Below are 23,428 nucleotides of genomic sequence, written 5' to 3'. Positions count from 1 at the left end.
TTTAGTGTAAAAATGTGGTTTTTCGTTAAAGTAAACAGTACTAGAAGCTTTTTGTTAAAGTTCCCATCAATTCATCAGGAATATTTTCCGTGATTGTAGAACACAATATTTTGGACCCAAAATAGTGGGCTTGGGCCGAGTGTGATTTGGGCTCAGCCCAAAGTGAAAAACCTTGAATTCCCAGGATTATCTTTTTGAGGCAGAAGTCCAGCCCAAAGTGAGTTAGCCAAATCCTAGTCTGTTGGATTCTTTGAGAGTCAAGATTGGATTCGGTTAAGTCCTGAATCAAGTAGGAATATTGGAGACTGGGATGTGCATTATTAAGATTCATACTATTCCAAAAATCTAGGTTCGAAACTAATCAGGATCAGGAATGAATTAAATACATTGAAAGGACTAGGTGCAGAGTTCTAAGTCATGAATGAGTGGCCGAATTTAACAAAGGGATTAGGCTTACTTGATAGTTTGGATCAAGGAATGCTGACGAAATACAATCCAGGTGAGATTCTACTTCGGAAAAAGGTAAAAATCACTCCTATAAATAGAAAAGGATCTGCAACATTCAAAGCCCCTTCAATTCAACACACAAAATCCCTGCGCAAATTCTCACTCTACACAAAACCCTCTCAAACCTTTGAGAAAAATACTAACGCCCTTACTTTGTCAAGCATATCTTTCAGTTATATAAACATCTATGTGACTATACAACCGGTGACATCTTAGAGTATGTAGAAACAACAATGGAGCCGTAAATCAAGTGATCGAGGAGCACCTTCCAGTTTGTAGAAACAGCACTACTCCTAGTTTGGTTGGCTATATATCCAAGTCTTGCTCAACAAGGAATCTCTTAGTCATTGTTGAAAGAGGTCATCTCATTAGCTTCTTAGCGAGTGAGGTGTTACCAGGTTATGGTGTTTGGCACATTGAAAGCCGAACCAATTTGATGATTGGATATTCATAAATGCATTTTAAAATTTGACATTTCGACTGCCGAACCACATTTACAGTCAAAACACTTATCTCTTTTGAGTATTTGTGTCCTTAGTTAGTACTGATTTAGCACACTTATATTTTCACAAATATAATTGAAGCAATCGAACCAGGTGTCGACGATCCTTGAACTTCGCAGTGACTAGTAGCCTTGTCTTTAGGCTCTAAAACTCAAAGGCTAAAACGAGTTCCTTCCTATACTGCGATCGCTCGGGTAAGAAATCAGTAGTGTATTCGACACCATTAGCACCACATTCATTTACTCACCGACCGAGCTCAGTCGTCAAGTTGCCACGCCTTCCATTCAACCAAATGACGTAGTTAGCTCATTAGCTATTTGTTCTGTGCACCACGTAGGGCAAGTAGTTTTTAGGTCAACAATAATATAGGAATAGAATTTTCAACTGTAATTAGTGTAGGATTCCTACTTAAATAGAGATTAATATAACCATATATATTGTAATATTTTCTACATATCAATACATGGAATCATAATTGTACATGGTATCACTCGTCTAGATTTTCCTTACGTGCCAGGGTTTTCTTGTATTTCTTTGTCGTCTACAACAACAACAAAAAAATTTCACAACCCCAATTGTCGTCCCAGCACTAGCATTCCTCTCTCGATGGCATAATCTTCTTCTTCTCTCACTGCCTGAAACACTGCTACCTTTCTTAAACTTTCCACTACCAACAACATTGTTTTGGTTCAAATCAGTCAATTGAGATCGAAATTCTTTGAGGTCTCTGCCACGGATCACACATCTAAAGGTGTTGAACTCGGATGGCAAGCCATTAAGAGCAAGAATAACAATGTCCGCATCTGCAAATGTGACTCCAGCAACAGCAAAAAAATCTCTTGCTTCCTTAATTCTTAGCAAGTTGAGTTATAGAATCAGTGCCTTTCTTGATGGTCTGAAGATTTGACTTCATTTGAAAGATAGTAGTTTTACTCAGAACATCAAACTGTTCTTGAAGTCTAATCCATAAATCCCTTGCACTTGTACTGCTAATTGCACAAGAAACTACATCAGATGGAGGACAGTGTTGCAGTAATGAGTTGCATAAGTGCCCTATCATGCATTTTGTAGACTTTATATTCCACTACTACAAAACCATTTATTAGTGTCGTTATGATAACCGACAAGAAACATATATTACTGTCGAATTTTAAGTAAAAAAATCTAACAAAAAATGGATGCAGTGGCAGATATAATAAGCGACAGAAGTACCAGCGTCAGGAAATGAATTTTCTAACAGAAAATACTCTAAAACCAACAGAAATTGTGTCGAATATAACCGACAGAGAAAATACTCTAAAACCAATAGAAATTGTATCGAATATAACCAATAGAGAATATATTAATAATGAATAAATAAGAGCATTTATGTCGGCTAAAACTGACAGAAAATACTAAAACCGATAGAACTTGTGTTGAATATAACCGACGGAGAATTTATTAATAAGAATAAATAAAAGCATTCTTGTCGGATAAAACCGACAAAAAATATATTAATAATAAAAAAAAATATAAATAATTTTCTGCATTTTCCATATCCCCTGCATTCACTGCATTTTCCATATTCAACCTATGTTTCAAATCCTTCCTCTCCGATGACAACATGTTTGACAAGGGAAGAATTTGTATGGGCACACCAAAACTGTCACGGTTACTAGAATTCAAACTAATAGATTTCCTCATCGGAGCGAAAAGAAGGATTACTAGAATTCAAACTAATAGATTTCCTCATCGGAGCGAAAAGAAGGAGAAGGAAATGAGGAATCTAACACCTAGAGGAACTAACACCTACAAATTTATACACAACAAAAATTTACTACCCATATATTTACATTTTATAAGCATCAGCTCCTGTATAGCCCATCGGCTTCACTAGAGGAACTAACACGTACAAATTTATACACAACAAAAATTTACTACCCATGTAAAATCACCAAGAAATAAACCCTATATTTACCTCACGATTCACGGCAAAAATTGGGCAGTTTCGACCGATCATATCATGCCATTCGGTTTTCATCTGAAACTGCGAAATTGCACAAAACCCATTAAAAATTAAACAGAACCCATTAAATTTGAACAAAACCCATTAAAATTTGAACAAAACCCATTAAAATTGAGCCGAAATTGAATAAATATTTTAGAGAGAGAGTACGCACAAAGTGACAAAGGCCCATCTTGCTCATGGGGACGATGTCGCCTGGCTTGTAAGAGATAGATATGCAGGGCAGCATGGAGAAAGAAATCAACAGAGGGAGCAGCAGGAGTGAGAACCTCGACCCCCTTCCACTTCCCGCCATCTTGTAATTTCTATCGCTCTGAAACTTTCACTCGATCTTCTGAAGTTGCAGACTGGAGATTGCAGGTGATGCAGTCGACGGGCAGAAATGTGAAGGAATTATTATTTCGGGTTTGGAGTTTGGAAAAAAGGGGGAAAGGAAGGGGGAAGGGAGAAGGCACAGTTGCAAGGAAGAGATTGAGATGTTTTATTCTGGAAAATTTCATTACTAGTTGTTAAAATCGACAAAATTTTTCATTACTATAGATTATAACCGACAGAAAAAAAATGGAGACAAAATCCTTCCAAAATTCCCTACCAAAATTTTAAATTCCCTCCCCCCCCAAATTTTGTTACAATTTTAAAAAATAAAATAATAATTGTTTGATTAAATAAATAAATAATATGTATTTAAATAGAATACGTTTTTAAAAATTAAATAAATAATTGTTTGGTTTAATAAAGAAACAAAAAGATAATTGTACAATGAAAATGTCATCACATAAACTAAATATTGTCTAATCAATACTTGAAAAACATAAATAAAAATTTAGCACAAATTACTTTTTCCACTTAAAAATTTAGGCAAATTTAACGGAAATATGCATTTTACGAAACTAGTTTCAATGATCTAACCGTCAAACTTGTTTGTAAATACTACAAGATCGCATACATAAAAATCGCAAAAAAAAATAAAAATAAAAAATAAAAATTTCAGAGATTAGGTAACCGAATAAAAGTTTTTTATGGTTATAAACGAAAAATCACAATTTAACAGTTATTTTACCTCCGATTTTGATGAATTTTTACAGCTACACTCCTCGACCCTATAAGAATGCATTGAATGAATTCAATCTTCAATTTAAAATATTTACACAAGTGGATACCACTAAATCTTATTTTATACTTGATGTAAGTATAATATTAACTCAAAGTGTTTGTTTAATCTACCGTTTTGACGCGATATGCATTCTATGAAACTTTTTTCAACGATCTAACCGTCAAACTTGTTTGTACACATTCCGAGATCGCATATGTAAAAAATCACAAAAAAAAAACATTTAGATTTTAGGTAACAGAACAAAAGTTTTGGACGGTTATAAACGAAAAATCACAATTTAACGGTTATTTTAACTCTGATTTTGATGATTTTTTACTTTGTTCGTGTCGGTTATATCCGACAGGGCCATGAGTGAAAAAAAAATTTAGACCGTGTGTTTATATATTTATTTTTAGGGAACTTTAACGAAAAGCACCCGGTACTGTTCACTTTAACGAAAAACCACATTTTCACACTAAAAAGTCAATCCTGGTACTATTCACTTTACCCTTTATTTTGTCCTTATCATTAAAACTCAAAGTTTTCAAGCTCTTTTCATTAGTTTTCCTTTATTTTTAATCAATTTAACATTTTAAAATAATAAAATGGTCAATTTATGTCGGTTATAACCATCAGAATACTAAAATAATAATCGCCAGATGTGTCTGATACCGATTACATTGCATCTAGATGTGAAAATGTAAAACCTTATCTCTAAACAAAAATTTTAATTTAATTTTTTATATTTTTAATTTTTGAGTTATCTGTAATCTTAATCTAGAAGCTGATACTTTATTTTTTTTAAATATTTTTTAAATTATCTATTATCTTAATCTAGACCATGAGTGTAACATCCCACATCGACCAACGAAGAGGGGGTGATGTGCCTTATATGTACATACCCACATCCATTTAGCACGAGACCTTTTGGGAACTCACTGGCTTCGGATTCCATCGGAACTCCGAAGTTAAGCGAGTTCGGACGAGAGCATTCCTAAGATGGGTGACCCATTGGGAAGTTCTCGAGTGAGTTCCTAGAAACAAAATAGTGAAGGCGTGGTCGGGGCCTAAAGCAGACAATATCGTGCTACGGCAGAACTGAGACTGGGATGTGACAGATTGGTATCAAAGCCACTCTGATGTGTGGTGCGAGTGTGCTGACGAAGACGTCGGGCCCTAAGGGGGTGGACTGTAACATCGCACATCGACCAACGAAGAGGGGGTGATGTGCCTTATATGTACATACACACCTCCATTTAGCACAAGATTTTTTGGGAACTCACTAGCTTTGGATTCCATCAGAACTTCGAAGTTAAGCGAGTTTGGGTAAGAGCATTCCCAGGATAGGTGACCCACTGAGAAGTTCTCGTGTAAGTTCCCAGAAACAAAACCGTGAGGGTGTGGCCGGGCCCAAAGCAGACAATATCGTGCTACGGCGGAGCTGAGACTGAGATGTGATAATGAAAGTTGTACAAACTGTAAGTTCTCCAATTTAGTGAGTAAAAAAGTAAAGTTATATGAAGGATTTACACAGAAAAATATTTTGGAGAGTTGTATACTCTTTGGTTTGGAGTACATATTGAAAAGGAGATTGAAAAGAAAACAACTTCTGAAAATGCGGTTATTTAAAGTAAATTTAACAAAAATATTATATACTTTACATATCAAATTGTGTATGATCTCCAATTCGATATGTCTCAATGTTGTTTAATTTATATGATGTATGAAAAATATATCAAGATCGGCAACATTGATCTTGAGTTTATAGGAAATTCGAAGGTTTGGGGATGTAAATGAGAAATGGTCAGGGAGAAGCCAATCAAGAACAAAAAGAAAAAAGCGAAAACTGTATATGATTACCGTTTGAAGGGAAATGACGGAAAGGACTATAGGTCCTGCAGATTAGTATCCCATAGGTCCATGAATGAAAAAAAGAAAGATATTTAAACTATGTGTTTATTTATTTATTTTAATCAATATAATATTTTAAAATAATAAATAGTCAATTTTTGTCGGTTATAACCGTTAAAATACTAAAATAATAACCGTCAGAAATCAAAATAATAAAATAATTAATTTCTATCGGTTATAACCCACCATTAACTTAAAACCCGCTGGAATATGTTAAAAAAATTATAAAAAAAAAGAATTCAAAAATATTGGCGGTTATAATAATTTTATGGCGGTTGCATCCAACACTAAATATCCGCCAGGAATTTATGTCGGATGTAACCGATAGGATTTTATTGTTATCCGACACTAACTGAATGACTTATTAAACCGCCACCATAATGGCTTATTAAACCGCCACCATCATCCGACACCTAAAGTTAATATTGTAGTAATGTTCATCGGTTGCAGTTCTTGAAGACATACTACTTGATGTTACCTCTGAATCTGTTGAAGAGGTGGAAGAAAATTGAGCCGGGCACAGATTAATTTGTTCCATTAACAAATCCCATAATCCCATAGCCTTCAAGCAACAATTGCATCTGAATATGCCATTGACCGATTGGAACCAAACAAGTTGTAGGCCTTCACGCATCCATGAGGGTGCAAAAATGTCAACTAGGTGCAACCATGCCAACTTACAGTACTAAAAATTCAATGGCCACGGTTCTTAACCTTGCTATTTTTGTAATATATATTACTACTTATGCATAAGTGGTTTCAACTGTAACATCAAGGCCTTTTGTAATAAAACCTAACAACTACCGGTCGGTTGCGCAAGTGGTTAAGTTGGAACACATATTGGCTCGATTATGAAATCTTGACACGTGAGATGTTTACTTAACAGAAATGGGAAAATGAATGAATCAGACAGCTTAAAATAGGAGAAGGAAATGGAATCCGATCAGTTAGTCCCTCATACTCGATCTGGTTCATGATTTTTAAGTATTTGAAATTTCAAAGGAAAATTTGCACTTGCTCGATTCCTTAGTTTGCAAGTTTAGTCTCTTCATACTCATTTGGAGAGATATGAATGAATATTGAATGTTGTAGTTTTATTTTCTTTCCCTTTTCTCTCTACTTCTTTGTCTTTCTTCTCTTACGAGAATGGGTCCCACCATAGTGTTGGAATTATATATTATAATATGAAATATTGTAATATATAATTTTAATAATTGAATGAAAAATAGTGTTAACCAATTTCTTAGAAATGTTATGTTGTTTAGGTGTATTCCTTTGATAAGTGATGAATACTTATAGATGAAAAGTTACATCTCTTTAATAAGTAGAAATTGGATTCTATATAAACCCATGAAACCACTGGTATTAAATATAGAAAATTATAGTTAATTTTTACTCTTGAGAAATAGGGTTTCCCTACTTTGTTTCTCTCATGCTTCGTGTGTCAAATTCCGAGTCGTGTCTTGAGAGTACGAAATATATAAAGTTCGCCAGAGTCCGAAGATTAAGTGCTTTGACTTCGGATTATAGATTGTTGAATCTTGGGAGATAGACGTCTACCGAACTACAAGCACAAGAGTAGGGGCGAAATTCTATCTTTAGGATATTGCATTTATGCAAGCCTCAATCTCCAAGTTTGTTAGTTACTCTAACTTTGTCTCTAGTTGTTTATATTAATCTCATATATAATTGATGTTGTGAATTTCTTTATGATTATTATCATTGAAATTATATTGTTATTTTTCACATTTTCTAATATTGCTCCAACAATCTAAAGATAGAAATTTTTTACCTCTATGGAACAATTAAAAATATGAATGTGTGTGCGCAATTTATGTGACATATTTTGGAAAAGTCTGATTGCTTGACATGTATAAATCTGATATTGAAAGTGCAGTACCGCTGCCTTATACTGCACATTCTTGATGAATGGTTATGTTGTCCATTCGTGTGTGTGTGTGTATATATATAAGACACTTTGGATGCAGTCCCTAGCTATAAATATTCTTTGAGTGAAACCTTGTTAATTTTTAGTTTTTCATTGAGGTCCCTGACATTAATGTAATAATGTAAGTTACTATAATTTTTAAATTAAAAATTGAAATTTGTAATTGTTTATATTAATGAGATTTTAAATAAAACCCATAATTTATGGGATTAAAAATAATAAAATATAAATTATACTCTCTATTATATTGTGTGTGTGTGTGTACATATATGTATGGGTACATTAACCAAAATTAACAAAAAAAGTTATTGTACCAAAACATGGATACATTCTCAAATCAAAGAAAAAGAATGTACCCATATAAGGGTAAACATGGATTAAAAAATTTGAATGGATTTTATATTAAAAAAAGGGTACATTTTACATATAACAAATTGATATATTTGAGAATGGATACATTTAAGATTAAAAAAATTGAAAAATTATATGAATGGGTACATTTAAGATTAAAAAATTGAGAATCTTTTTATATATATATAAAAAAAATTAATAGCTACAAACTTAATTTAATTTAATTTTTTATTATTTTGGAAATGTTTGAATTGAAAATTAATTAGAAGTTTAATAGAGGTGTGAGTATTAAACCCTAAATTAATTACTAATTTTTATATTAAAAAATTATATAATAAACATGTAAATTCATTACCACATTAATGCTAGGGACTTGAATCAAAATTTGAGAACTAATAAGGTCTTAGTCAATAAACAGTAAGAACCAGAGACCGGATACTAAAAATTTGACACGTGCCATAAATTTGGCAACCACGTCAGCTTTTAACGGATTAATGGATAGAAAATGTAACGAATGTATTATATTGAAATAAAATAGTACTTGAGGTATGAAAGTAAAATGTTTTGAAGATGTTGTAAGGAATTGAAATCGATCATAAACCTTAGAGAGTAAAGTGTAATTTACCCTTTTTATTTTGTACATACTCCACGCGGTGTTTATGACTTTAACGGTTTTAACCCTACCACTAGAGGGAATCAAGGTATAATTCCCCTGTGAAATAAAAAACAATTTCTCACGTGGATATTGTTGGGTCATTTTCTCCCCTGCATTGTCTTTATTAGAGAAATTTATACAAACATAAAAATAAAAGTGGGAATGTTGGAACTAATTTCGTGCACCACTGTGTGAAGAGGAAGATGCACGAACTTGTATATCTGTAAAAGAACAAATAATCGTAAGCAGCCAAAGACCAGGGAAGTTGTGTGCCGGTCAAAGGCTCTCTGACGGTCAAGTTAGTAAACAATACTATGAGACTCAAGTAGTTCGCTAGAGAATAAGTGTGTGATAATTAGGTTACCAAAGATGAACTCTAGAATGATGTATTTATACTAGTCGAGATAGAGATCTTTTAGGATATGGATCCGCATAAACCGAGAGAATCTCAGAGAATATCTTGGAATAGATATTGGCATATTGCATCCTCTTAGGAGTATAATATATTACTTGTGGCGCATGTCAATCCTTATATTGTAAGGACTTTAAGAATATAGGGAACCCTTGATTCCTTGCTGAATTAGGTTTACGTGTCTTGATGAAAAGCATTGTCAATTCAGCAAAGTAGTTAAACTTTACCCATTGCTCCAAAAGAAGATGATGGTGGCATCTCTAGTCCGTTTGGGCAGCTCTATTGCGGAAGCTATTGAGTGATTGACTATGTATCTAAAATGACTTGTTCCCCTTAAGGATGGATAGTTGTCCACATACCATGCATTTCAGATTAAATTGGAATAGGTACTGTTTCTAATCTTTTAACTCATGGCAATTAGACCTCGTGACACGTGAAATTTTGACGTTCCAAATTCAAACGTGCGGCCTTGAAAGTTGTGGTGGAAAGACATCAACGGCGAGGGACATGTCAAGCCACGAACCCGGGGTCAATAGAGAAATTTGAACGCGTGGTGCACTAGCTAAAAATTAAATAAATAAATAAAAACTAAAAAGATAAAATAGAAAGTAACTAAAATGGGGTGAGAAATAAATTCATCTTATAAAAACTCAAAATTACAAGGCTAAAATAAATAAATAAAATTTCTAGCCCTACATCTAGTCCAATCTCATCCCAACTATCATTTTGATTGTCTAGTTCGTAAACCTGCATAACAATAGAGGGGCACGCTTCAACCACACAGTAAGGACATAACTTTACAACAGTAAATTGACAATGTTAAATAAGTATCATGTAATCATAGATTTTGGTCACGAGAAATTAGAAACAATGGTTCCATGATGATGCATGAATGTTCCCTCATTTCCACCTCTATTCTCGTGAAACCATACTTCAAAACACACAAAAGCCTCACATATCCCATACCGTTCTTTGTCGTCGAGTGTCTTGTTATATGAATTACCACCCATGACACATCTGCTCACTTCCCATTGATCTTTCAAATCACAATGTCCATCTCTCGGTCACCAAGTCGTCCTTTAAATAAAGATTGTATTTGTTGCTAATTAATTATGCTTAGTGGATAGGGAGTTTTAACGAATCACTTCCGGTACTGTTCACTTTTAACGAAAAACCACATTTTACCTTTCCCTGGTACTATTCACTACACTTTAATTTGTCATTTTTCATTAAACCTAAAGTTTGTTTTTGAACTTTTCGTTAGTTTTCCTTACTAGAAACCCTGGTCCCTAGGAGAGTTGGATCCAATCTTTCCAATTCATCAAACCATTTTAATTCACCATGACACGAACCCATGTAACCCACCGAACTTATGCCTCTCATTCATGCGATGCATGATATGAATTTCCATCTCAAATATGCTAGCTATAATCAGACCAATATAAACATCCAACCGCAGCAGTAATACAAATAACTTCCACCGCATTTGTCAATCAATGAGATCAACAAGTACATAGAACTTCACAAAATTTAATAAAATCAATTTCTATGAACATGTGTTGTATTTGTCCTACCTAGATTTTAAAGCATTAAGCAAATCACTATATGCAAGACATGAACTTTAACTAATCAATACACATCAGCCAATAGTCTGTATAATAGCATTGCCCGATTGACCAATAATCTGAGTGATGAAAACCTTGAAAGCTCCTCTTGAAAATAAGTATATATCAATTATTGTCATAGCCATAGCGTGAATTGATGAAATTACCCTTGAGCGTTTGGTGATGGTGTGTGTAAATGGGCTAAGGTTTTGGACCAATTAAGTTCATTTCCTAACTATTTGGACCCAATCAAATTTTAAAGTTTTATTTGTTTTGGTTGGTAACCCAATTTGGACCACACACACTTACCCTCATCCAATTCCGTTGACTCTCTCTCTTTCTCTCCCTCTCGATTTTCTTCCCATTTTCCGTACAAATCGTACAGACAAGTTTCAAGTATCCAATTCAATCACAGATCGAAGACTTGAAGGTTGGTTTTGTGTTCCTTGCAGGCCCAGGAACACATTGGTACCCTTAGTTGGTCGCGAGGACGTCGGATCTGAGAACTCGAATCCCGATTTGATGCACTGTTCATGCACACATAAATGTGTAGTTTTCAGGGAGTTTTGAGGTTATAGGAAGCTTTAGATCACTCCCCCGAAGCTCGGAGAAGAGAGTTGAGGCATTTTGGACGTCAGGAAGCTCGGGAATAGTGAGTTGCAGAGGTGGCCGGTTATCGTGGATTTTTCCGGCGAGATCCCGTGAGTTTTAGGTCTTAAAACTAGTAAGGATTTGTTCTACTTGTCTTAAGCTTCCTTTTGGTATAAAATTCGTGAAATTTGGTTGAGAAATGAAGAAGATATTAAGGTTTTTCGAATTTCTAGTTTTCGGCGACGGCGACCGGCGATTCACCGCAGAAGAAAGGAGAATATTCTGTTGATATTGACGGAATATTCCTAACGGTAGCTAACGGCGTCAGGTTAGTTTTAACGGAATATTCTATTTTTTAGCGGAATATTCCCTAACGGTGGTTAAGGATTCCGTCAGGGTTGCCCGCGCGTGGGGGCGCGTCTGGCCATGCCTTGGTCAGCGCGTGGGACGTCGGAAAATTTTTCTAGAAATACGGGGGATGTTCCTGAGGTTGAGTAGATCATAATGGTATATTCAAATACCCCATTTGAGCAATGTATGATAAGTTATTTCCTAGTTTTGTGTATGTGCTTTAAATAACGTTTATTCAGTTATTTCGCATATAGGTGAGACATATCCTGAGGACGAGCGCCATCAATCGAGGCTCGGGGGCTATGACCCTTCGACATATTAGTGAGTGGGCTTTTGGTTTTCCGTATATACCTATATACTTGAGATTTTTCCCAGAAAATTAATTTAAATGAATATATGTTTTGGAAATGCCATGCAAGTACCTATCTATTTTAATTATGCATTAGTAGTTGCATACATTCATGATTGGTGTTGGGGACGCACATGTAAGTGCCAGGTAAGTTCATAAATCAAAGGTATGAGATTGCTTCGGTTATGTGAGATATGTTGTAATGTATTGAGAGCTCATAAACCTGCACCCCGATGGTAGTGCTCCCGCCCAGAGTTAGGGCACGGTCCTTCATGTGATGTTCACCTCCCGCACCATATGCTCACCTTGGATCCAAGTTAGGTGCACAAGCTTGTCGTACATACCACTTTAGGTGATTTCGACTCGTAGGTGACCCGCTATTATTCGCACAGTCTTCACGTGATTGTAGCACTAGAACATATTTACTTTACACCTAGTCTTGTCATACAGACCACTGTAGGTGGTTCCGACTTGTGTGCAGGATTTGATTTGATATGATTGAGATTGGTTATGAGCTATATACTCAGCAGTGCAGTTTGAGTTAGAGAGATTTGGCTGATGCAATATTTGATATTTATATATTTTGCCTGGTTTACCTATAGCATTGCATTGAGATACTTTGGCATACTTATGAATATCATTTTTCTGAGCATGGTTTTGAGATATGTATATATATATATATTCTATTTTTCTAGGGAAATTATACAGGTTTTACCGCGAGGGGTTAAAACTTTTGAGAAATGAAATGATTTTGAAAAGCTTAGTTTTTGCCCACTCACACTTTCTGTTTTGCGCCCCTCCATGTTTTAAGTAGAAGTGCTTTGGTGGATCACGAGGATTCTGATGAAGGAAAAATTTTGTCCTAGCTAAGAACATGTGAGAATATTTGAATACATATGCAAACTATTAACACATTAAAGTAGGCATGCATTAAAAAACAATTCATAAAACCCATGACTTTCAAAGCCTAGTATATGGTGAACCAATAAACTCTTTAACAACATTAAAGAGAAGGAAAGATTTAGAGTTTCTTTACCCTTGAAGCTCATCCTTGATTACACAAGGGATTCACCTAAGTGGAGGGCCTTCAAGTCACCTCCTTGCTCCTTGGATCTTCCTTGTGATTTTCCTCCTTTTTGTGCTCCTTTGCTTCTTTGAGGATTTGAGGATTTGTTCTCCAAAACATCAAAAGCTTGATGTCTCTAAGTCTCTTCACCAAGGATGTGATGTGAAGATGAAATGGATGACTTAGGGAAGAAGAGATTGCTAGCTATTCCTTCCCTAGGTGGCCAGCCTCTTTAGAGAAAATGAGAGAAAATTGTTTCACCTCATTTCACCAAGAAAAACCCTTAATGAAAATAAAGCTATAAAGTTGAATTTATACTTCATCACATGTGAGTGGCAAACTTGTAATTAATCCAAGTTTGACACTTCTCACCCTCATGACCGGCCATATCAAATTGATTGGGCTAATTGCCTATTTTGTTTTAGTTGTCATACAACTTAAACATAATGAGCCTTGTGGACCAAAACACTTTTGGGCCCCGAAACCCAAAACCAACATATAAGCCCAATACGAACATTTCGTATAATTAATTAACTAATTAATTAACCTTGACCATTCTTCAATTAAACCATTTAATTGCTTATCCATTTCATTTAATTTCTTCACCAACATCCTTACTCGGTGTACGATCCATTAGGTTCCATTTAGCGAAGTTGTGGGCGATTGTTACTCTTAACGATCGATTGTGAATTGAAACCACATTTCAATTCTCCCTTAAAATTAGTGTTTGCTAATCTTTAGGGCTTCCACAAACCATGAGTGACACCTAGCAGCATATCATGGTTACCCAAGCTAAGTAGAAGTGGTTGGAGAACCTATCCAGTTACAACTACAATGCAATACGGTCATTCTCTAATACAATACTCTTAACCACATTGTTTTAGGTGATAGTTTGTTTCATGTCTACTATCCAATGTGATATTTATCTATATGATTCAATTGAATATGATTTGGAACAAACTTCTTAAGTCATATTCATATGCTTTGGCCAAAGACTCTCGAATTATATCTTAGAGTATTCTCCTTCCACCATGGAAGGTTAGAGATTCCTTGTTATGCATTCATATGCCTACATGACTAGGTAGCTTGACCACAACAATGTCGTGGACACTCCAATGGAATGCCTTTGACATGATCAAAGATCAAGTACCTAACCATTAGACATCTATGATGCCTCAGGTCAAATGACTACTTTGCATATTGCAACTTTCGAGTTCTTACATGACATGTATGTTTGAACTCTCTTTTGATCGTTGTTCAGTGTACTCGATCACTCTTTTGAGCACCTATGTGTTTGCCTTAGTGTCCAACACTAAATGACATGAGACTAGTCATACTCACGCTTAAGTCGACATAACACATACTAACCTTAGCGGATTGTCAATGCCCAATTGGCAATCATATGGCTAGGAACGTTTTAGGAATGAACATAAGAGAAAGGTCTCGATAATCTAACCTACTTAAATCACTTATCTCTTAGATCAAATACATTCCTTGGATTCCCTTATTGCTTAAACACATGATACAATAAATAGTGATTAACAATAAGCTTTGCCCTTCATTAAACATATAAAAGTTTAATACAATAAGTATTCCAAAAGCTATTACATCAAATGAGTGGCTTTGTGGGCATACTTCCAACATCTGACAGGGGTTCTGACAAAACATCACCATGTAAGATCACCCTCGGGTGTTGTATTCTTAGTACTTATCCTGCTTGACTGCACTTAGACTATTTATGCTCTGGTTGTGTATTTCACACTTAATCTCACACTAGCTCTCTATCTTAACTAGTTATGCTAGCAGTTTGGTTTTATTCCTTCGTAATTCCCTTATATCTCTATTGCTTCTGCATTGTGCACATGGTTACGTCACTCCCACGTGACGGCCAGCATGCCCTGATTTAGGTCGGGGTGTGTCAATTATACCCACTTTCAACTCTAAATAGATGCAGAAACAAAATATAGTAGACATAGGTATATAGTTTGAAAACTTGCTTGGTACAGTTCAAGAATATATAGACATATATTAAAATAGCTTGAAAATGTGAAAGTTCGGTTTTGGTTCCAGTATATATGCATGATTACATATATTACTAAGGGACCAATTCCATCTTTTAAACAAATTGTTTGATATGTATGATGTAGTTAATAAGAAAATGTTCCGTCCCTTCAAACAAAACCTAATATATTTACAAAGCAGTAAAGCTAACGATAGCAAACTCATAGAATGGGATTTGTGAAACATTTTATAAATATTATTTACATGAGCCATCACAAATAAAACAATACTCAATTAAATGGTGGTCAAGGTATATATATTGGTTGAATACAAATACAAGAGTCATCACAAATCAAACAAATCTCTCTATTCGGTTGAATATCAGAAGAAGAAATAAAATGGTGGCTAGGGTATATTGGCATCCTATTCCCGACTTGCACTGCTTAAAACTATAGATAATTATTAATAAAATAATATAAAATATGAAGAGATTTATTCCAAACTTTCTGGCTATTACCAATAAATAATATAAAATATAAATAGTGTTGTAGGCCTATTTAATTGGAGAGTTATAGAGAGGGGTGCGGCAAAGTGTAGAGAGAACTGGTTGAATTCTGAAGCTATCCAAAAGATATGGTAAAATCCCATAAGGATTTACTTAATCACATTCCTACTTAAATTACGACTGCAACACTCCTCGTTAAGTGTGTAAATACTTAAGTAAATGGCGTATCAGGTATTCAACGATGAAGTAAGTTTAGATGATGAAGTAGTTGGCCCAATGAGCGAGTATGAAACCAATGGATGGATGCATAAAAAGGTAAGGATAACAAAACATCGCTATGGTAAAACCCAGTGTTGAGCATAAAAAAAAAAGGGAGCCTGATGCATTGAAAAACAATAATTGTCATGCATGCTTGATTACGAAAAAGCCAAGTCTATCAAAAACTATATTTATTCATAGGTGCTGCACAACAGCTATGCTTGACCAAAAGTTAAAAGCAACAGCCATGCTTGAATAATGGTACAGCTATCTACTGAAAAGTATACCCCCTGTCTCCCATCTTGGAAGGATTTGATTTGTCATGAATCCACTGTACGAGCCCAAGAGAGGACTAATCACTAGTCTTTTGCATGAATTTGGATGCATGTGTGGAACAAAAAAATAATAATAAAAATAAATGAAGATGCATAAAGCTGCACATCAAAACTAAAGGGATAAAAAATCCCACCATTTTGTACGAAGTTATCAAGCAAAGCTTCCAAAGCAAAGAGTTTCCACCAAAAGACACCTGCAACAAATCAAGAATAAAAAATATACATTGAATGAAGTTACAGAATGATCATTGAAATCCAAGCATAACGAAAAAGTATGAAGCCTTACTTACCGTTATGTTCTTCTCTTCAAAAAAAAAAAAATAATAACGAACAGTAAAGAATGGTACGGGAGAAGCTAGTGCGGAAAAACTAATCAAAAGAAGTTCAAAAAGGGTTTGGAACTTATCTAAAACCACTAAAATGGGGGAATTCGAATTCTTTTCTCTGTTAGCCACCTAGCATGAGATAAACTCCTAAATAAAAAATAATAAAATAAAATAAAGAGAAGTTCGCAACAAACAAACTTCTCAAAAGAAAAGATGCTGCCCACGTGAAGAGTTTAGACTTGGAAATCCAAGTCGTACAAGGCATGCATATAATGTCCCCCATCAAATTAAATTCTTTTTTTTAAAACAATTTGCCATGCCAAGGCGAGATGACTTCACGGTTAGAGAGAAGTAACGTGGAACAAGGACTTCCTATTTTTCCTACAAAATGTGGGAGATTGCATAGTTAGTGGGAGAGGTTAAGAGAAAGTGACGAAAGACATGGCCACTATCTCCCCCATGTAAAAGCTTTAGAGCCCTCCTAGGATGCCTATAAATAGACATCAGCTGCTATTAGAAGGGGAATGAAAGAAAACAAAGGGAGGAGACCCTGCAGAAATTAAGAGAGAAATCAAAGTAGGAGTGAAGTGCTACGGAAGTTCAAGGAGACATTGAGAGGAGAAGACAACGAAGAAAAAATAGAGAAACAGAATAAAGAAAGCAACAAGCATTCAAAGCACTCAAAGGTATAAAATCATTTGTTTTTTTTTTGGGTTATTTTTCTTGGTTGTTTTTCTCCACTTTGCAGAAAAAGGGGAAGCATTGTGCTTCTTCAAATCTCTCCCATTCCCCGAAGCACAAATAGAGGTAGGGGCTCTAAAGAAAGCTAGCCCAAACAACTGAAATGATCCAAGTTCGTCCCCATGATCTCTTAAAGACAACCTTCAGTTTCCCAGTGACCATGTCTTTCGACACCTTTAAGTACATTAAGAAGCAGCAACCATCCTTGCTGCAGTCCTCCTCCCTTTCTGCCCAACTTGCCGCTACGACGCCGCCGAGCACCACCACTTCACACAACACCAAAGGCCACAGCAGCCACGGCGTCCTCTAGCCTAGTGTCACAACATGCTCTATTTTCTCGTCAACGGCATAAAAGAAGGTGGCCATGAACGAAGTCCTTCTCCGTGAGAACAACAACCGCAATGGCTGCCGAAGTTGAAATGGTTGTTGCTGCTCCGTTTTAGGAGCTCAGTCCGAAGTTGAAATGGTTGTTGCTGCTTCGTTTTAAGAGCTCAATCTGAAGTTGAAATGGTTGTTGTTGCTCCATTTTAGAAGCTTAATGAAGTTGAAATGGTTGCTGCTGCTCCATTTTAAGAGCTATTGAAACCGGTTTGTATGGATGGGTTGTATGTATGAGTTGTCATCCTCACTTTAGCTAAGTTATAGGCTAAAGTCACTTTCCATAGCTTGTCATTCACCTTACATCAACCTTTCCATAGCTTGTCATTCACCTTACATCAACCTCACTTTCCATAGCTTGTCATTCACCTTACATCAACATTTCTTAGTTGCTTGTAAAAGCTTCTTTACTTGTAATTTGGTTTTCGCTTTTCCATTTGTTAGGGCAGATTTTAGGGATTGTGTTTGTGTAGTTATCCTACAATCTATTGTAGCTTTCTTTTGGCTCTCTATAAGAGTTGCCTTCACTCTCTTGTAACATTCATAATGAAATATACAACAAATATTGAAACCAAAACTCAACATGGTATCAGAGCAGGAACCATAGGGTCCTGACTCTGTTCTTTTTTTTTTACTTCTTCATTTGCTCATCATCGATAGAGATGGCAAAAGAAAATGTGTCTAGTGCCGACAGTGCCTCATCTTCCTTCCCAAACTTAACCCAAGGGGTTGAGAACAATCCAAATCAACGACTCTGCTCGGTGCTATTGAACGAGTTCAACTACCTTCCTTGGTCAAGAGCTGTGTCACTTGCTCTAGGAGGAAGATCGAAGCTAGGGTTTATCAATGGAAGCTCTAAGCCCCCAGAATCCACTTCACCAACTTACGATACATGGCATACTACTGATCAGTTGGTCATGTCCTGGTTACTTAACTCCATGGAGCCAAAATTGTCTGAGCTTTTCAGCTACTTAGAGTTTTCCCTTCTCCTATGGGAGTTTGTCAAAGACATGTATGGCAGCCAAAACAACTCAGTTTGCATCTTTCAACTGAAGAAGAGTGTGGCTAGTTTAAAGCAAGGTGATCACTCATTTGTTTAACACCTTGGAAGTATGAAATCCATGTAGAATGAACTCGATATGTATCGTCCACACACGACTGATTCCGCTGTGCTACTGAAGAGGGCTGATGAAGACAAGGTTTTTCAACTCTTAGCAAGCTTGGAAGCGGAGTATGAAGACCTGCGTAGTCACTTGTTAATGACTCAAGAGCTGCCCTCTTTTACCACTGTGTGTCATGCAGTCCAGAGAGAAGAAACTTGATGAATAGTGATAAACGTTGAGCCCAAATCCAACTCTGAAGCTAGGGTTTTCATGACAAATCACAAAGCAACTGGTGATAGGGTGCTTGGCAAGAAAGCAGACTGGAAATGTTCTTATTGCAACATGAGAGGACATTTGAGAGAAAATCATTCAGCTTGTTCCTCAACTGATGGGATGGCCAATTTTGCAACAAATCTTATGTCCTTGATCAATGAGTTTGCTGTTTTTCTTAAAAAAAAACAAGGAAGCATTGAACCTAATGAAATGACACCTGAAAACCCTACTATAATGCTAGGGAAATTTTCTGGATTCTTGGCTAACTCGGAGAACACATCGAAAGGCAATATTCCAGGTATTATCAGTGTCATTTCCACTGCTCTTAATGCAAATGTTACACATGATTTTTGGATTATTGACTCTAGTGCCACTAATCATATAACTAATAAACCCTCTAGTCTCCATGATTTTCAAAGAACTATTGATCCAATTCATGTATCTGTTACAAATGGGAAAGGGGAACCTATTATAGGGAAATGAAAGATTAGATTGCTAAGTGAGCATACTGATTCCACTGCTCTCTATGTACCTTCTTTTCCTTTACAACTCTTGTCAATAGGAAAAATCACAAAAACCTTAGACCGTCTTGCCATATTTTCCCCTCACAATGTTGTGTTTCAAGATCGAGTTACTCAGAAGAAGATTGGTGAAGGGTTCTTTTTGAATGGACTCTACTATTTCTCAAAGGAGTCCAATTTTGTCAAAAAACTCAGTGTCAACTTAAGTCAAATTCAGGAACACCAACTCTGGCATCAACGCCTTGCTCATCCCTCAGAACATGTGATGACCAAGTTGTTTCCCTTTTTTTGTAAAAACACACTGGAGTGTGAAACTTGTTAAATGTCAAAAGCCACTAGACTTCCTTTTGTTTCCTCTAATTCTAGAACTAGTAAACTTTTTGAGCTTGTTCACTCTGATATTTGGGGTCCTTCTCGGGTAGAATCCTTTTGATGGGTATAGATATTATGTTACATTTATTGATGACTATTCTAGAGTAACCTGGTTGTATCTTTTAAAACTTAAAAGTGATTTGTTTGATGCTTTTAAGGACCTTCACAACCTAATCACCAATCAATTTTCATCTAAGTTATATATGTTAAGATCAGATAATGGTACCGAGTACACTTCCAATAACATGAGTAATTACTTGAGCAATCATGGCATTTTGCATCAAACTAGCTGTGTTGGTACACCACAACAAAATGGTGTGGCAGAGAGAAAGAATCGAGACTTATTGGAGAAGACTCGATCACTTATGATCCAAATGAATGTTCCTAAGAAATTTTGGTCTCAAGCTCTACTCACTGCCATGTACATTATTAATAGACTGCTAACTCGGGTGTTGAACACTAAATCTCCTTTTGAAGTCATGAAGGGCAGGCCTATAAGCTTGTCTCACCTCAGGACCTTTGGTTGTACTTGTTATGTGCACATTCAATCTCTCAATCGTGACAAACTTGACCCTCGAGCTGTCAAATGTATGTTTATGGGATACGCCAGTTCTCAAAAGGGTTACAAAGTGTACAACCCTAACATGGGGATGCTGACAGTTTCTATAGATGTGTGATTTGATGAATATTCGCCTTATTTCCACAAAGGGTTGGAGACTAATGCTAATATGGAAGATCTTATGGACCTATTTCCACTACCTATTCCAGCAGAAATTCATGAAATCACTCCTGCTCATATCAGCACTGATAATTCTCAACTCACTGAGAGTGTAACTGATGCAGTGCCAAGCTCATCTGAACCATCAGAAGCTCAACCAAATCAACAAGCTATAAGTGCACCAAGAAGAAATCCTACACGAGATAGACATCTACATGTGAGGTTACAAGAGTATGTTACTTACACTGCAAGGCATCCTATCTCTGCAACCATTTCTTATCACAGATTCTCATATTCTCATACTTCTTTCCTTAACAAAGTGTCCCACACTTTCAAATCAAGGAATTTTCATGAAGCCACATGCATGCCTGAGTGGCAAGATGCTATGACTAAAGAGCTTCAAGCTCTGAATGACAAGCAGACATGGAGTATGGTGGATCTTCTAAATGGCAAGAAGGTCGTGGGAAGTAGGTGGATATATAAGACCAAATTCAAATCCAATGGAAGCATTGAAAGACACAAGGCACAATTAGTAGCTCAAGGCTTTACTCAAACCTATGGCGTTGACTATAAGGAGACCTTTGTTCCTGTTGCCAAAATGAACACATTGAGGGTATTGTTGTCTGTTGTAATCAATAATGCATGGCCCTTATTCCAAATGGATGTGAAGAATGCATTTCTTCATGGGGATCTTAAATAAGAAGCGTACATGAAGTTGCCTCCTGGTCATCCAAGAGAAAATGAACCCAACAAGGTCTGCAGACTTCACAAAGCCATATATGGTCTCAAACAGTCCCCTCGAGCTTGGTATTCGAAGCTTAGTTTAATCCTTGAAGTTGCAGGGTTCAAAAGGAGTCATGCTGACTCTTCTTTGTTTGTTCGAAGTAGTATTGCTGGCAAATTGGTTGTGCTTATATATGTTGACGACCTAATTATTACAGGTGACAATATAAGTGAAATCAAGATGCTTAAGCAGTCACTTCTCCAAAAATTTTCCATTAAAGACTTGGGGCCTTTGAAATACTTTCTTGGAATTGAGGTGGCTACCTCTTCAAAGGGATTGTTCTTGAATCAAAGAAAATATGTTCTCGATCTTCTAGATGAAGCTAACATGATGGAATGTAAACCAGTTCAGACACCCCTAGCTAGCAAACTTCAGTGGCATGAAAAAGGTGAACCTCTCTCGGACCCTAGTGTTTATCAGCAAATGGTTGGGAAACTTATTTATCTCACCATTACTAGGTCTGATATCTCATATTTAGTTAGCCTAGCCAGTCAGTTCATGCACTCTCCTACTCTAGTTCACTGGGAAATCGTCAAGAGAATACTTCGATATCTCAAGGGCTCAGTAGGAAGATGGATAATTATGAAGAACAATGGATCAAATCACATCTTGGCCTACACTGCTGACTGGGCTAGAAATGCCCTTGATCGAAAATCCACAATAGGTTTTTGCACATTTGTTGGAGGGAACCTTGTCACTTAGAAGAGCAAGAAACAAACTGTTATTGCTCGATCTAGTGCCGAAGCTGAGTATAAGGCTATGACAGCAACAACCTGTGAACTTATATGGTTGAAAGGTCTTCTTTCCAAGCTCGGATTCACAAGCATGGAACCTATGTCCTTGTATTGTGATAACCAAGCTGTCATGCACATTGCCTCCAATCCAGTATTCCATGAAAGGACCAAACATATTGAAGTTGACTGCCATTATATTCGTGCTCAAGTTCAATCCAAGGTGATAGACACCGTGTTCACACCAGCCACGATCAACTTGCTGATTTATTCACAAAAGCACTAGACTTTACTCAGTTTCAGCGTTTGTTGTGCAAGCTTGCATCAATCATCCCCTTGATCCAGCTTGAGGGGGTGTAGTGAAACCGGTTTGTATGGATGGGTTGTATGTATGAGTTGTCATCCTCACTTTAGCTAAGTCATAGGCTAAAGTCACTTTCCATAGCTTGTCATTCACCTTACATCAACCTCACTTTCCATAGCTTGTCATTCACCTTACATCAACCTTTCTTAGTTGCTTGTAAAAGTTTCTTTACTTGTAATTTGGTTTTTGCTTTTCCATTTGTTAGGGCAGATTTTAAGGATTGTGTTTGTGTAGTTATCCTACAATCTATTGTAGCTTTCTTTTGGCTCTCTCTAAGAGTTGCCTTCACTCTCTTGTAACATTCATAATGAAATATACAACAAATATTGAAACCAAAACTCAACAGGAGCTCAATCCGAAGTTGAAATGGTTGCTGCTGCTCCATTTTAGGAGTACTCGAAGGATTTGGCACAAAGTCGGAGAAGGAAGTCGCATAAAAAACAATGATGCTTCCTGCAAAAAAAAAAAAACAACAACAACAAACCCACGTCGTCGTCTTGGAGTTAAGAAAAATAGGGGTTACTGACCAAGTTTCTTTTAAAATTTGTCTAAATTAGGAAGTAGAGGAAATCGTCTCCAGCAAGCGAATAAAAAGGTGAAAAGGTGAAGTTTGTCGTGACATCTTTAAAAGACCACATCCCTCTAACATAAATCAAGCGGTTTCTTCTCAAA

At 36.2% G+C, this 23,428-nt stretch overlaps 1 protein-coding gene and 1 long non-coding RNA gene across 2 annotated transcripts; one reads left to right on the top strand and one right to left on the bottom strand.

Moving 5' to 3' along the window:
• Positions 1 to 1,387: 1,387 nt before the first annotated feature.
• LOC139190238 (uncharacterized) lies at positions 1,388 to 3,535 on the bottom strand. The gene is made up of 3 exons (XR_011574327.1): positions 3,170 to 3,535; positions 2,968 to 3,036; positions 1,388 to 1,996 (listed from the first exon to the last, which is right to left on the bottom strand). It is a non-coding gene; the product is annotated as an uncharacterized lncRNA (long non-coding RNA).
• An 18,051-nt stretch (positions 3,536 to 21,586) lies between these two features.
• LOC139189808 (uncharacterized mitochondrial protein AtMg00810-like) lies at positions 21,587 to 22,363 on the top strand. The gene has a single exon (XM_070809038.1). It carries the CDS (start codon positions 21,587 to 21,589, stop codon positions 22,361 to 22,363), a length of 777 nt encoding a protein of 258 aa, XP_070665139.1.
• Positions 22,364 to 23,428: the final 1,065 nt, after the last annotated feature.

Source organism: Malus domestica, chromosome 12, assembly GCF_042453785.1.
Source record: "Malus domestica chromosome 12, GDT2T_hap1".
Classification (NCBI taxonomy): domain Eukaryota; kingdom Viridiplantae; phylum Streptophyta; class Magnoliopsida; order Rosales; family Rosaceae; genus Malus; species Malus domestica.
This window is presented reverse-complemented; position numbering and strand designations above follow the sequence as displayed.

Bases quoted from the DNA above. Each gene is read 5' to 3' on its own strand.
- LOC139189808 (XM_070809038.1), top strand. From the start codon at position 21,587: ATGAAGTTGCCTCCTGGTCATCCAAGAGAAAATGAACCCAACAAGGTC.